Here is a 16,170-nt window from a genome sequence, read left to right on the forward strand (position 1 = left end):
GTATATAATGCAATATGACACAAAGTATCTTTTTTGCGCAAAATCTTATCTCATTAACTTGTCAATAATAACATCTGATTTTGTGACTACAACCATAATCTGTGATTCTGGTTTCCGAGACACAAAATGTTGTGACAAGACAAATTTTCCTTGATGGAAAGTTTGCCTAAGCAATGGTTTAAAAAAAAAAAATTAATTAGTCCCTACCATAAGAAATGCTGCTGGGTCCCCTTCCTTCATGACCTCTATGCTATACTCCAGCAGTCCTGTTGTTTGCTTCAGTTTGCTGCTGCACTGGCCAATGTGGTTCTTCAGCATCTTTGTCTTGAACTCCTTTTCTCTCTGAACCTATTGAGAAAGCAAGGAAACATAGACACATAAAAATCACAGGCACATTGGACTGGCATGTTTGCGAGATTCTAGTGAGATATGGTTGGCATCGCAAGTTGATTGCCCAACAATGCTGAAGTTTGATTTGCCAGACGATGACTGTCAGACATCTGAACAAGCAACTGACAGTGACAAATCCAGAAAGGTTGTTGAGGTTAACTGTGACAAGTCAAAAGCATCTTTATATTTCTCTAAGGTAAAAGCTCATTGCAGCTTATGCTCACATATACCAAGATTTTGTTGACATTCATGCACTGTGACATCAATGACTGTACATGCATGCATTTATCATGGAGAATGTCTCCCACACATATATTTATGCAGAATGCATAAAGATTAGTGAAACATTTTGAAGTGGTAGTTTGAGGGAGACTGGACGATCTATTCCAATCAATAAATTCTCACAGTTTTAGTGGATTTTACATGCCACTTTCTATAGATGGGAACTCAAAAACTATTTGTGACATCATAACACTAGAAAGAATAATACACAAAAATTTCTAGGACATCAAAGAGCACTTGATCTACAGTTGTAGCTCCTCCACAAGGTTTTATTATAATATTCATTTTAACCTATATCTCAGTAACAGGTCAAGGTATTGTGCACTTTTCAATAAAAATTATGATATCTGAATTCCCTCTTTAAGAAACATAACACTGATCACATTTCAAGGTTAAGTTCACATTTTTCATCTTTTAACCCTGATCTCTGACACCGTAAGCATGCCGTGCAGTCAGATCATCTTGCATCAAAACATGATCCTGGCAAAAGCCAGATTGGAGCCTTCATTCTGTATCATCAGAAGCAAATGGAGCCTGACTTTATCTTACATGAATAATGGTACAGTATGTTTCACTGATACAAATTAGAAATACTCTTTGGGGGAAAAAATGTTGCTTTCTCATGAAAACAAGCATTAAAAGAATAAAGATATCAAAACAATGAACAGTTCAATAAACACTCATGATAGCCACAGCTATAACATGCTTGTGTTGTATAAGAAGTCAGCGAAAGTTCAAATGAGAAGGTGTTCAATATACTTGACCCTTTTCCAAGGCTGTGCAAGAGCATCAACATGGACTCTTTTTTCCCCCTCATGAACATGGAACAAGCCACAAACATATATTCATCCCTCTCAAATAAGAATCCATGCTTGGATTAAGGGGGCGGAGTAATGGAGCAATAAGAAGAAAGATGATGTGGCAAGACAAAGCTCCCACACATTTGAGTGGGAAGATCCATATATGAGTCTTACAAAGAGAAAGATCTATAGGAAACAGAAAGCGGAGGAGTAGGTAGGAAATGTAGAGATTGAAATTATACAGTAAGGAGGCAGTGAGAAGCAGGCCCTGGTAAGAAGTGAAAATAAAAATGCATTACAAGCTAAAAAGTGTCTGAGGGTTACGAAAAATTTCTGCATAGTACGTATATGAGCATCAATATCACAATAACAATCTATATGAATGCTATCTTCTCCTGTAGCATAAAAGACTCATTTCTGTTTAAAAAAAGGTATGTGATAATTTGTTTTGAGAAAGAATTTCTGCCTCTGAAGCATACAGCTGAAACAAATATGCCAGAAGTTTTGGTATCCAGCCAGAGAGGAAGTAGTCTTTCGCCAAGACCCTCTCTCTGTATGGTGATGAGTGAATGGAGGCAAACAAAACAAGCTTGGCAGAGTTGGGCAGCGCAAGGGCCTTGACTAAAGGCAAGATAGGACGGGAAGGGCACTCTCCGGACGACACTGACCGTAATGGATGGGCTGTTAATACACATCATGCTGAGTGGTCAAGCTAATGGTCATCAGCAGGGTGTGAGACTGGCTACAGCTAAAAGGTGACAAGTGATGATAAGGGGTGTTACATCAAACACTTTTCCACAAATTGCTTGATGAGATGCCCCGTGGTGTCTTTGAATTACACATTGACAACATATGATCCATGAGTTTGAGTTTTGTTTTGTTTGCTTGTTTGTTTGTTTGTTCGTTTTTTTGTTGGTTTTTTTTTTTTTTTGGGGGGGGGGGGGTTTGAGTGCTTTTTATCATGATCATCAGAATAGAAAGCTTCTATTTAAAAGCCGAGACCAAATTAAACCCATGTTTCTATGCCGGTCGCAAAATCTGTGTTTCCCTTGCTATATGTGGCATTTAGCAAGTGTGTGAATGTGTGTATTGGAGTGCGTGTGTCTGTGGTTTTTCAGAGTTAGTGTGTTGGGCATTTTACATTTGGATGTTTCATAAAATGACTACCTCTGCTAGCGGGTCTCTCTTGTCAACGTAATCCCTGGCGGAATTACGAAGTATAATTTCAAATATTGATTAGGTATCATAGTCATTCATTTGTGTTGGGTATCAAGCCATTGCATAAACATGAATTGGAGTTGGCAACTGCAGAACTTAAATGTTCCGAAGTTGAGTATTACAGATTTTTTTCTACAGTATCCTAAATGGCCTTATTGCTTTATTATATTGCCATGAGTATAAAATCATGGTGCAATTGGGAAAAGTTTTCACCTTCCTTGCAGAAATAAATGACACACTAAAGCCATTAACAGAGCTGAAGGACAGAAAAATGACTGAGTACATGCTGCTTTTCTAAAAAGCACACTGGACACCAACTGATAAAGAAGCCCCCACAAATACATTTCAGTGGGTGCATAAAAGATTTCTACTGGTGCATCCAGGAATGCCCAGCATCAATATGGCCTTTCAATCAGCGCAATCCCCCATGGTCTGCTACAACATCATCCAACGCATCCAATCTGTCAGGAGTATTTGCCCCGCCATCACCACACGAGGCTCAGTGCCCCAGACCAGGTAGAATAATCAGATTACACGAATCTCGCATCCACACATGCCCAAGATCACAGAAACATGTGACGGCTTTCTGTAGCATTTTCGCGGGACATCAGCACCAATTATCATTGGGTTCGTCGCACCCGAAGATCTGAGGTGAATCAAAGTGGAAATGACGGATCATCACATTTTTTTTTTCTTCTTTGCCTCACATTTTTTTCTGGAGTGACTGATGTTTCACACTTGTGTCTGGCTGAAATGAAGACAATCAATGAACCATTTTATGAGCTCATCTGGATGCATTTCCTTAGATGGGTTACAGTGATGACACCATTCATATGTGATGGTGCCAAAGTAGGAATGTTCATCTTTACGTGCATCATGCACAGTCACACTTGAGTAGCTGAGCAGCTGTCTCGAATGCATAATTTGCATTCATGAAACCCTTTTTAATTTCATCGTAAGAATATGCTTCTAGGGCTTGATCCATTAAATTTGAATAATGATAAGCCAGGAAGGAGTTAAGACTACAAACTAATTATACACTTTTCATAGCTTACCTGATAATACAGAAGTAGAGCTGCACTCAAATCATTTAATAGGCAAATCAAGGAATATCTTACAAAAGTTTCCATCAGAAGGAAATGTTTGCTCTAAAGTCTCCAAAAATATCAATTTTGCAAGGGGTTATTGCCCTGGTGATACAAAGTAGCTGTAAGAAAGGTAGTCTACTTCATTTGTGTGTCATGTTTTTTAATTATTTTAATTGTTGCTCTTTTTGGGGATTAGTCATCCAGCTATGACATTGCATTCAACACACCTGCTTCCATTTTCCCATCATGCAATTTGTATCCATGTGATCTCTTTGTAAAAGCCACACCATGTGCCAAGTCTAGATGGTCCCTTGAAGATGGACCAACATGAATGCCACAATGTTGCACAAGTGAGATTCATGATGGCTGCATCATGCCATGAATTTCTATTCTGTGTTCTCGCCCACAAGTCGCAATAGAAAGTGCTTGGATAAGATCATTGTCCAATGAACAAGGACACCAGCTGGTAACGTTCTGTTCGCCTCAGGTAAGACAGCGTGTTTCATCATCTCTCGAGTTTTCACAACCTCCCCTCCATGAGTCAGCATCAAGTCATCAAGGCCGGTATTCGGGAGAGCATCATTTATTGATGCCGGCCTGCCTGGGCGATGGAGTGTGCGCTACTCACATCCAGACTGATTGATGTCTTGGTGATTACTGTGCCACAAACGATACACACAAAACTACATAGCACGTCCCATTTCTCCTGATTGTACAAAGACTTTAAATTACCTTCTCTTTCTTTCTGTTTTTCTTTTGAAGCCAGGTGAGACATGATGCAAGGGATGCCCAAACAATTGGGTGATGATGTGGAATGATGTTGCCATGGCAACAGCAACCACCACTCCTGAATCATACCAGTGACACATACTTTGGACACACATTTGTTGGTATAGTCTTACCTGCTATTAAGGCATTTGTTTACAAGAACTGTTGAGACTAGCCAAACAGAGATGTCTTTTGATCTGACTGAAATAAGAAAAGTTGGCACTCTGGCCCAATGAACTTAGCTTACTTTTCTGATACCAAACCAGCGTTTTCCACCCATGCAGTGCTGTATTTTGTTAAAAAGCAGATACCCGTTTCCATGTCTCCGCTGAAACACAGATAGTTTCCCTCCTCCCTCCTCAAACCTACCAACCAACCAACCTTCCCACCCCATCCTACCTCCTCCTAATATCGCTTGATTTGATTCGCTTGCATGTCATCTCACGACTGGCAAGCCTAGCGCTGCATCTCGGGGATCACGAGCTGATGACAGACCGGTCCCACTCTCCCCGTCCCATCGATGGACATCCTCCCGGATGTCACTGAGATATGATTGGTCTTATCTGGACAGTAATGAGCCCACTGGATGGGATGATGCCAAGTGGAGAACTTGAACTCGCTATAAACACCAAGATGAATTCTGTTGACAGATAATGGGGCAATGTTTTGCTACAGCCAATTTCAGTGAGATGCCAGGAAAAGTATCTATTTATATGAGAGATAAAACAGATACAAATGTATATACAAAAAGTAGGCATTGGAAGAAATGCAAAAGATAATACTGTATCATCACCTATAAAAATTGCAAATATTGATCTGAATGACAATAAAAAGTAAGAGAGATACACTATTACACAGGCTATACACAGGTTATTCTATCAAAGAGAAATAGACTAAATATTAAGTAATGGAACTATATGGTGATAAAAACAGGAAAAGGTAGACAAATCAACTCTGAATAGATCTCAAAGGTATAGGGATGACAGCAAAATTGACTCAGTAAATTAGACCACTGAAATACAAGTTATTTGACAAAAGCATTTGAATGTTAACATCTGTGATAATCAATTGCCTACATTTTGAGGCAAACTACTGTACACTAGCATTGATTTGTGTCAAAATCACATTATTCTTACAGAGTGCTCGGAACATATGAGACCACTCTATTATTCCTCATCAACCTGCTCAAATAAATAGTACGTAGTCACTTTTTCTGATACATCATTCAGAATATACTTCAAATTGTTACAGCCAAACTGGATAAAAATCTGCAGTAAATTCATGCAAAAATGATGACAAAGGAACCTTCAGAAAGACCCTTTACAGAATCCCAAATCCATCAGGTTCCGAGACAGGGTTCCTACAATCAAATCAACCTCTAAAGGCTAGGTTATCAGATCTGAGTAAGAGCTGCCTATAAATGTTCCCCTTCCAGGTCTGGAGGAGACTGATGTCTCTAGAATATCAAATCATGGTTTCCGGTGTTGCCCGCTTATTGCTCATCTGCCTGTACAAATAGTATGCCTTTCTCAGAGCTCGACGACCCAGCTCGCCTTACAAGTGCAGTCTGTGCAATTACTGTGATTTGGATCGGGATGGCTCAACTGGGAAACAGGGCAGAGATGAGCACGGGGGATTTTCACCGTCATTATTTATGGCTTGTCGGCATTCCTTGGGGTAGTCTTTTCTTTTTTGAGCATGGGAATTATGACTCAGTCCTTCCCGTCTAATTAATCCTCCATTACCGCATCTGCATCATACTGACAAGTGCAAAGGGAAAATGAGAAATAATATGAAAAACTCTGGAGCGGAGAAGATACAGATTTCATTGAAAGTGAATCAGAAAAGACAAAAAAAGAAGTTCTAAGCGACTGCTAAAGGAGCAGGGAGACAAGGGGAAATGGAATGAGAGGATGAAAGTGGCTACAGTTGAGTCAAAGGAGCCGAAAGTTGGTGAAAAATATGAAGGAAAACTGAAACGTGATGAGACTGAAAGACCCTTAACTATACAAAGAAATAATGACTGAAAAGTGAAAAGACTGGAGGGCCATGACATAAGGAAGTGAGCAAAAAAGAGAGACAGACAATATCTTAAAGGGATCGTATAGTTTTGGTTGAGACCTAATTTAAGGTTTCTAACATTTTTGAGTGAGATAATGAGAAACCTCTTATGAAATATGAAAGAGCATGTAACTATATGAGGAATTCAACGTTCATTTGATGAAAGTTGGTTTTGAAATGGCTGAGATATCAAAAAATAGCGATTACATTTGCTTTGTTTTACTTTGTTTTTGGATGTTTCAGTCATTCCCAACCAGATTTTCATCAAATAAACTTTGAATTCCTCTTAAAATGGTATGCTCTGTATTATATCTTAAGTGTTTTCTTGATATCTCGCAAAAAGTTAAAAGCCCAATTCTCATCTCCACCAATACTGTACCATCCCTTTAAGACCTTTGTTTTGCTTTACAATCTGAGAGGAGAAATAGAAGTATACTCTCAGAATGCTCTCTACATTTTGCATATTCCCTTGAGGAGAGAACATGCTGAGCATGGTTTGTGCTCACACATGAAACTGCCATGGTGATCAGATAATAGCTTTAGCCTCATGTTTAGCACAGAAACACTCGTAATTTATAGAATGTTTTTGCTATTCTGAGGCATGACAGAAAGTTAAAAATATTTATCGATTGATGCAACTCCATAGATAGAAAGGTCAACTTCAACAAAATCACTTTCAATAGCATACTGAGACATTGTACGAGTAAGACAGAGATTATTGTTCAGTTGTAATATGCGCAGCTATGCCAAGAAAATTCTGGCTGTACGCATAACTGGTGGGTCAGTGCCAATTACGAGCATTCTTGTGTCCAGTAAATCATTAGTCCAGTCTGACTGGTGGACTGTGACAACCACACTGCTATGGTTGGCTTTACCTGAAGTCTCCTACCAATTAGGCCATCACATTAATTAGTGGTGGGACTGTTTGCACTGTAAAAGAAGCATGAAATATTGTAATCAATAATCTCTACTGCACTCTCCTGGATAGCAATGAACTATTTTGGTTGAGTAGAATCGCACAGTATATGTAAGCATTGATCAACATGGAACTGAAAGCCACATATTTAAATGTATACTGTAAAAGTGGAAATTTTCGCGGTGTTGAAATTTTCGCGCATTTCGCGCAACCAGAAACTAGCGCGAAAATAAAAGCCCGCGAATATTTTTGCTTGCCATATGTTCCTGTGCGTGATGTCTTGATTCCGCCGAATTAAAAACACGCCAAACTCTTCTGACCCGGCCAAGCGCGAAAAATTAGTCGCGCGAAAATATCTACTTTTACAGTACCTTCACAATTAAAGGAAACACTCAGTTTGGGACACAAAAACTTTAAGAGAAAAGTATCCATGCATTTTGAAATGTCATCAGTGTACTTGTATTTTTATGTGAGTCACATTCCAGAGACTGTTCACTCTAAGATTGTCAAGAGACACTCCTTCAGTGAACAAACAACGTTCTGCTTTCTATACACTTGAATGACTAGCCTCATTCACACACATACAACTTTTCAGTTGTTGGATCTTGATGCAAAAATCAATTCAAACATGGTCAAAAACTCATCTGTCCACACATGCAGCACTTTAAATCTCCAAAAACTGTGGTCCCTAGACAATGACCAGGGCATGACCCCAAACACACTCATTTGTCCGAGTGTGGTAAGTTGCATCATGGGACTCAAGGGATTGATTTCTTTTTTACATGCAGTTCACATACACACAAACACACACACACAGCACAAGGTATACTGTAAAACGAGGAATGTTCGCGTGCATTTTAATTTCGCAAATTTCGTGAGCGCCAAGATTCGCGAAATTAAAATGCACGCGAAAGTTCTTGTCAACACTATATGCATTGAATGCCAGTTGCAATTCACATAAAATTTTTGTCACGAAAAAGGCCGTCGGCTCCAATTCGCGAAAATTTCATGCTGCGAATATATCATGTTTTACAGTATTATTACAAGGGTTAGAAAAAAATTTGAAGATGGACCATTTTTTCAAATATTGCAATGCAGATTGTGACAAATGCAAAGGAAAGGAGATATTCAAAACCCCTCACTAACTTTCAAGTATAATTAGGAGTCTGCGTCTAGAGAGTGTGAAAGAGAGAGACGGGCACAGAGAGAGAGAGAGACAGAAAGAGAGAGAGATACACACAGAAATGATATACTGTATGCACCAAATATTTTGCAAGGCCTTTATCTTTCATGAATTTCATGAGTCAGGTGCTATTCACAAATATAAAAGATAGACAAAAATATTAACTCTGATCCCGACATGAATGCACATGCCCACATACATTTCTCCGTTTAGTACTGTACACCACAATTGCATATTTAAGCACTTGCGAAATAGTCTAAACACACCCTTGGGTAACTTTTTTTAATTGCACTACCATTTAAAAATATGTGAGGAAACTTTGTAATAATTTGTACAGCAGTTTGTGGCACTATGGACAGGCTGTCAATGCAATGACAGTCATAAACCTATCTGTTAAAAAAAACAAAACAAAACAACAAAAACAAAAGCAGTGATGACGACTCACATTAATAATCGGGAGAAGGATGGGGCATCGGGGGCCCTTCTGGAAATTACCCTTTTGTGTGCTTTTCATGTGTAATCAATTTCAAGTGATTCTCTGGTACATTCGTATGTGATAAAAGCATGCTCATGGCACCATCTGCTCTCAAAGACTTCAAAATGTACATCCCTTTTTTCCAATATGATGCTCTGCCCGTGTCAGCACATTGCAATCAGAGAATGGATCGGCAGAAGAGTCTTAACGCGACTGAAACTTCAAGGGATGGGTTAGTAATGGCGGAGACTAGGATTGAGCTTTTAACTTTTTGCGAGACACCAATAAACCACTTATGAAATAATACAGATCATACCATAAGAAGACTTCAAAGTTTATCTGATGGAAATTGGTTTTGGAATGGCTGAAACATCCAAAAAACAAAGTAAAACAAAGCAATCGTAATAAAAGGTGGGTCCCACCTTTTACTAGGATCACTCTTTTTGGTTATCTCAGCCATTTCAAAACCGATTCTCATCAAATAAACTTTGAATTCCTCTTAAAATTACATACTCTTTCATATTCTATAAGATGTTTCACATTATCTAACCTAAAAACAGAAACCTGAAGTTAGGTCTAAACCAAAACTATACGATCCCTTTAAACGAAGACGAGGCGGTCACATGTCGCAGAGTGAGAGACCCCGTGCCCAGACACCAGCCTTGGACGGCGTATAATTAATTCATACCACGTGGAGCCAGGCTGCGGCAACAGACATTTGTCAAGATGAGGTGCAGAAAAGTGCTTGCACGATATATAAGACCAAACATTCGTATTTCCCCTTTCTATCCTTCTCTCCCTCTCTCTCTCCACAACAAATTGATATAAGTACTACCAATTGCATCAGTGTGGTATGTTTAGTATTTTTGCTACCCTGCACTGGCAAATTTGAATTCCATGAGAGTTAGCACTTGGGACAATGACAATTCTAAGAATTAGTTAATGAGGATTTCAGTTAGAATACCTTCATTTATTCATTTTTGGGGGGGCTGATTTCTGGTAGCCAGGAGCAAGCATATTAGTGCTACTTTCAAATCTCAGAAAAAAAAAAAAATCCAAAGTACCAAATATCTAGTGAGTGTTGGCTTATCCAAGATGAAAAAAAAAATGGATTTGTTCACTCAGGTATCCACACACTTTTAATGTGGTGAGGATGCAAATATCAGACTTGCACAACAATATTTCTTGAAGTATTGTAGACAAGTTTGTATTAAGCTATCACACTCTTTGGCAAGTTCATTTGAGTGATAGCACATAAGCTACCATCTCATCTTCTTTTTCACAATGTTTTGCATGTAGGAAAAGTCTCGCCAGCAAAATTTGGTCAGTACTTCCAGCATGAAAAAAAAAAAGATGAGCTAAACTGGGCTAGATTTGCCAAGCCTTTTTAATACACTAGTGCAGAAATGAATACACTCCATACTTGAATATGTGCTTGAAGAATAAAAATTCTTAAACTTTACCTAATCAGTACTCTCAGGCTTGAGTCTGTTGAATCATTACAAATGAATAACATAAACTACTCATGGTTTATGATTTATAGTTCTTTCAGGAATTCAGGAATTTCAGGAATCCTAGCATAAATTTGAACTACAATCACATCATGAACCATACAAATGTCTCACTTTACTTCATGAAAATCAGTTATGCACAAATGCACAAATGCACAATGCACAAATGCACAAATACACCCCATCAAAATGAGCATGCACCATTTTTACTTTCTTGTAGAAATTTCGTTCGTCTGCCAGGTTTATGAGGCTATCTTTGGAAGACAGAAAGACACACACACATGCACACACAAATAATACACATTGTAATTGGTTTGTTTTTAAGTCACTACATTCTTAGAAAGCCATGTTTAGCCCAGTTTTGACTTTGCCAATTTAAGCGGCAAGACCATATAAAATACAGACGGTTCTTTGTTGTGTCTCAAACTATTAGTGCACATGCAGAATCCCAATAAACCTGACAAGCCTGATTGGAAAATTGTAGCGGGAGGACTCCACCCCCACACTTAATTCCAATTTGGTAAAGAGCCGCATCGAGTACCCTGGGTAATATCTTTCGACATTAACGAAAAGAGTGGAATGATGCAAAGTAATGAAGACTGTATGAGCTCTAATGCTTTCAAAAATAACTTCACAGATTGGATTGATTACGTTGCATTGATGGTCATTTTATTGATGTTATTTGAGATGCTTGAGAAGCACTGTACCTTCATTGGATGGGGCATATCTTGTTATGATTTTTGATGCACCTCAGTTATCCACTTCAGAACAAAATAACTGTCATTTTCACTCAATTGCCTTTGTACTTTATGCGATGGCTTACATTCTGCTTAGAGTAGGGGCCACTCAGTTGTGACAGCATTTGTGTTATCTTTTATCATCTTTACAGCTGTGCCGATTTATTTTGAGTATTATGAATTCATCGAATTTCCTCTATTTAGTATTAAAGAACAGACTGCCATCATCTAATCTGATTTCTAAAGAGGCTTTCAAATCTACTTCTCAATGACAAGCAAAATCTATGTCAACAATGGTCAATAACCTCAGGAAATCAACAAAGAAGTTATTTTCAGTGCAAGGACTGAGAAATGCATGACCCTATCATGTTGAATATTAACATTCATTTCTTTTGTTTCTCTTCAATATCTGTACAGATATGATACTGACATTGATATCATTCTGGATGTTAATCACACGAGGAACAAAATTACCACTTTTATCTTCCTTTTACATCAACTTCAATCTTCAATACAGTCAAATGACTACAACTCTGTCTGCTACCACATAATAACATTTATAACTTTCTGTGCAATGACAGAGATAATCATTTTAAAATATATATATATTTTCATGGACACATTTTCCATTCTTTTTGCCTACATGGCTTTTATGAGTAAATGTATTATGAATGGGCCAATGATTACTTCATGTAAATGATACCAAATACAAAGTACCTGGTTAAAAAATGAACCACCAATATCATGTTGATAATCATCATCAATATGTTTACATGGGATAGAATGTGAATGACATTCATTTGGCAATTCCCAAGTCATTACAAGATTATCAAATCAGTAAAATGAACTTTGATACATCACCACAAAAACGTTAAGATACTGCGGAGTTGAGAGTAAAAATTACCTCAATGAGGAATTAAAGGAAACAGTAACAAAACTAGAACCGGAATTTGTCAACACTGACAAATTAGGTGATCCGATCTCTTTGAAAATCAATGATTTGAGTCCTGATCCAAATATTCATGACCATACAGGTTTTATCTGTGTTGACGGGACATTGGCCGTGTGATGTTTGGATTCTCATTTAGAAAAGGGAGTGAGACCTGCCATCTTTGGTACCGAATTCCGTATACACGAACGGAAATACAGAATGAAGTATACTTGACCTTTGACCTCACTTTGCACACCCAAGATGGCGTCAAAGCAAAAAGTGATTATTTCGTGAAATGATTCTTGTAACATGGTCTTTGCGTGTGCAAAATATGGGAAAGATAGGACATGTATTCACCAAGATACAGGATGAAACATTTATGACCTTTGACCCTAATTTACATACCCAAGATGGTGTCCGATCAAGTAGTTGTTATTTTATGAAATAATGTACGTGACATGTACTAAACATGTGCAAAATATGGGATTGATAGCCATTGTTGTTGTTCATCTATTGCACAGAAAGTAGTAGAAAGAAAGAAAAATAAAGAAAAAATTATGTTATTTTATAGAAATTTGAAGGAGAAGCATAAAAAAATCAGAAAAAGATAAAGTAAGGAAAGGGAGATTAAGATTAACTAAAGAAAAAGAAGAAAAAAAGTGTTAAAAAAATTTAAAAAAAATATTGGCAGGGCTGAGCCTCGAACCAGGGACCTTAGGATTACGAGTCGGATGCGCTACGCAATGACCTATTTCATTCTCCATAGGCCCTGTGTATTAAGCAAAATGACGCTGCATCGAAGCCTCGTGCCATTTTCCAGCAAGTTTTTCGACGTAATGCCGACATCGTATGAAAAAATAGAGGGCACAATCACGATAGCCCAAAGTCTCAGCTACAACATACTAAAATCTGGGAGAAATTCACCGAAGCATAAGTGAGCTAGTGCTCGAAAAAGAGAGTCATGTCAATTTTCACTGCCAGAAAAACTGCTCTCCCATAGAGATAACACGTAAACTGGTCAAATTTGACAATATTATTTTCAATCCATTTTTACGAGGTGATGCCGTCTTCCAATCAAAATGTTGTAATTATATTAATGAAAGATCATTTAATAAGCTACAACATACTGAAATCTGGGTGAAAATTGACCAAGGATAAGTGAGATACGCTCGAGTAAACTTGAAATTTGATGACGTCATTTTGAAATTTTACTTTTTTTACTTTATTAAGAAATTTGATATCTTTTGATCATTTTTTCAGCATCGTCAACCCATGGAATGACATGTACAACTCATCAGCTTTGAAAATATGTCAAGAAAATGGGGGGTCATCGTCCATCCTGGCGAGCAAATTCGGATTTAAAATTGGCGGTTTTTTGGCATTGTTGCACTGTATATCGCCATTGACGCGCGCGCGGAATTTCAACTTTGACGGGCCCGTATGACGTCATTTAGAGTCAGATTGACTTGAAACTTGGTAGAAATATTCCTTGACATTTCAGGCATCTGATCTGTGTAAAAAAAGTGGAAATTTCTATTGCATATGAGCTGTACGTGCGTATATGCGCGCGCGCGTACGCGTCCGTCCAATTTTTTCAATTTTTCAAAAAATGCTCCAAATGGTCTGAAACGTGTGCAAAAAAAAAATTGAGCTCGATTTGAGTATACAAATATTTCAACGCGCACGTACGCGCACGTTTCAAGAGAAAATGTGAATTTTGAGAACATGAGTAGAATGCGCATTAGTTGAAATATATGTGACGTAAATTTCATTGAAAAACTCTATTCCATTAATGAGATATGATTGAGAATGTGTTTTCATATAATGACGTCATAGTGACATCACGATCGACCAATCACAATGATACATTAGATTTGTCGTCTTTGGGACATGATACATATATGGTATGAGTTTGAAGTTGATACTCTGAGTACTTTTTGAGTACGTAGATACACAACTTTTGTCCAGAAATAAAGAAAGAAGAAGAAGAAGAAGAACAAAGAATCCATACAGATACAGAAGGTGATCCGAGAGGATACTCGGATCACCTAATAAGCACACATGGTTGTGCTGTTTTCTTGGCTAAATGGCCCTCAACCACCATCGCTATATACTACCATCGCTTGCTGCCTTGCTTGGTTTGTTGCTTGCTTGGCTGCACTGATTGGGTGATTAAACGGGGCATTCTGACTCATCTCGCAACGTTGGAGCAAGCGGTGCAATTTTCTGCCGCAATGGGCATGATTCACTGGGTTCCTACCACCCTAATCCCGCCGCAATTTTGCCGTCATTTGCCGGTCACAATCTTGTCGCGCTAAAGTGATTTCACGCTCCCAGTGCACACACTCACACATGTGACTTGCAGTGCAAGCTAATAGAAATAGAAAACATGATGTCGTCAATCTATGCATTCTTGAGGCAGTAGTCTCACCAGTTGAGTATTGTCAACCGGTGCTAACAAGGCTAGTAAGTAGGATAATTTCAAACATCCACAGATATTGTTGACTTGATTGACATCTGATGAGGAGTTTGTTGGTTTGTGAAGCTATCCTGTGCGCTCGACTGCTGATGAACCATTTGGCATCAGTAAATTTACTTCATATGAAGAGCAGTACTGGAAAAAAAAGGACTTTTATAATTTGAGCTATCACTTTCTCAAAGGATTGGCAAGAACTGCAGACTACGTCAGAGCACTGCACAAAAAGCTATTTAAAATTTCATGTAAAAGTTGTACAATTTGATCAAAATGCAGTACAGTCTTATTCACAAAGAGACAATTTACATGAAACTTTCATGTTTGACTTTTCAAACATGACTTTGTAACTTATCACAATTATTTCAGAAGATGTCTAGCAATGGAAACACAGACTCATATTATAATCCATGTATCAACTTCTCAAGGGACATGCAAAAAACATAGACTGCTTCAGAGTACTGCACACAAAGCTCTGTTTGAAAATGTAATGTAAAAAGCTAAACAATTGAATGAAAATACTTGTTGCAAACAGAAAAGGGGAATACTAATGAAATTTTGAGGACAGAGGGAGAGGAAATTAAGTTGATATATCTGGTTCTTTCAGCATCTTACCTGCAGGATGAGCTGCTCTTTGCGTTTCTGCACCACGTTGATGAGTTCATCAAACTTTGCCACCAAACTGGCTTCAAAATCCACACTGCTTTCCTGGTGTATACAAACACACACAAAGACACACACAGAAGGAAATCTCATCAAATATTAGTCCTTAGAGACGTGACTTTTTCATATTCACCACAGTCTTGACAAATTGATCTCTTCAATAAATTATAACATGCACACTCTCGATGGCAACTGAGTTATCGAGCTGAAAAGACCTTAATCACTTGCATCACCACTACCTGAGAACAAACAATACAATGCACAGCCAATATCAATCTAAGACAAAAGTTCATGCAATAGTGCTGATGTTTCAAAGAATAGACACCTTCATGTTTTTTGGTTTTAAGTTTAACCATACAGAAAGCAAGGTGATGTTTGCACCAAACAATTCTTATTAATGCATCATTCCATTAAGTCTCTGAAATAACTCTGAATTCAAATACACTCTAGGTGAAATGATGACAACCGTATCACATGGATCTACATCATTCTATTATCAAGCACTTCACTCACTAACATGGTTATCCCCACAAGAAAATATATGATATTGATTTAAACAGAATATGTCAACTTTGAAGTACATTCCTTCTTACAAAAGCTGAGAGAATAAAGGACAGAAAGCATTCTAAACAACATGGAACACCACATGATATATAGCTGGCAGTGACTTGAAT

At 38.0% G+C, this 16,170-nt stretch overlaps 1 protein-coding gene across 1 annotated transcript in view; it reads right to left on the reverse strand.

Moving 5' to 3' along the window:
* The window catches only part of LOC139745011 (E3 ubiquitin-protein ligase TRIM9-like), a 74,591-nt gene that overhangs the window by 21,973 nt on the left and 36,448 nt on the right, over positions 1 to 16,170 (reverse strand). Inside the window, exons 3-4 of the mRNA XM_071655423.1 lie at positions 15,449 to 15,541; positions 208 to 348 (exon numbers count right to left, since the gene is read on the reverse strand). Of these exons, the coding sequence (XP_071511524.1) occupies positions 208 to 348; positions 15,449 to 15,541 (234 nt within the window). The remainder of the gene's footprint in view (positions 1 to 207; positions 349 to 15,448; positions 15,542 to 16,170) is intronic.

The sequence above is a fragment of the Diadema antillarum genome, unplaced genomic scaffold, assembly GCF_040938485.1.
Source record: "Diadema antillarum isolate AM-2024a unplaced genomic scaffold, OU_Dant_1.0 scf00000036, whole genome shotgun sequence".
Lineage (NCBI taxonomy): Eukaryota > Metazoa > Echinodermata > Echinoidea > Diadematoida > Diadematidae > Diadema > Diadema antillarum.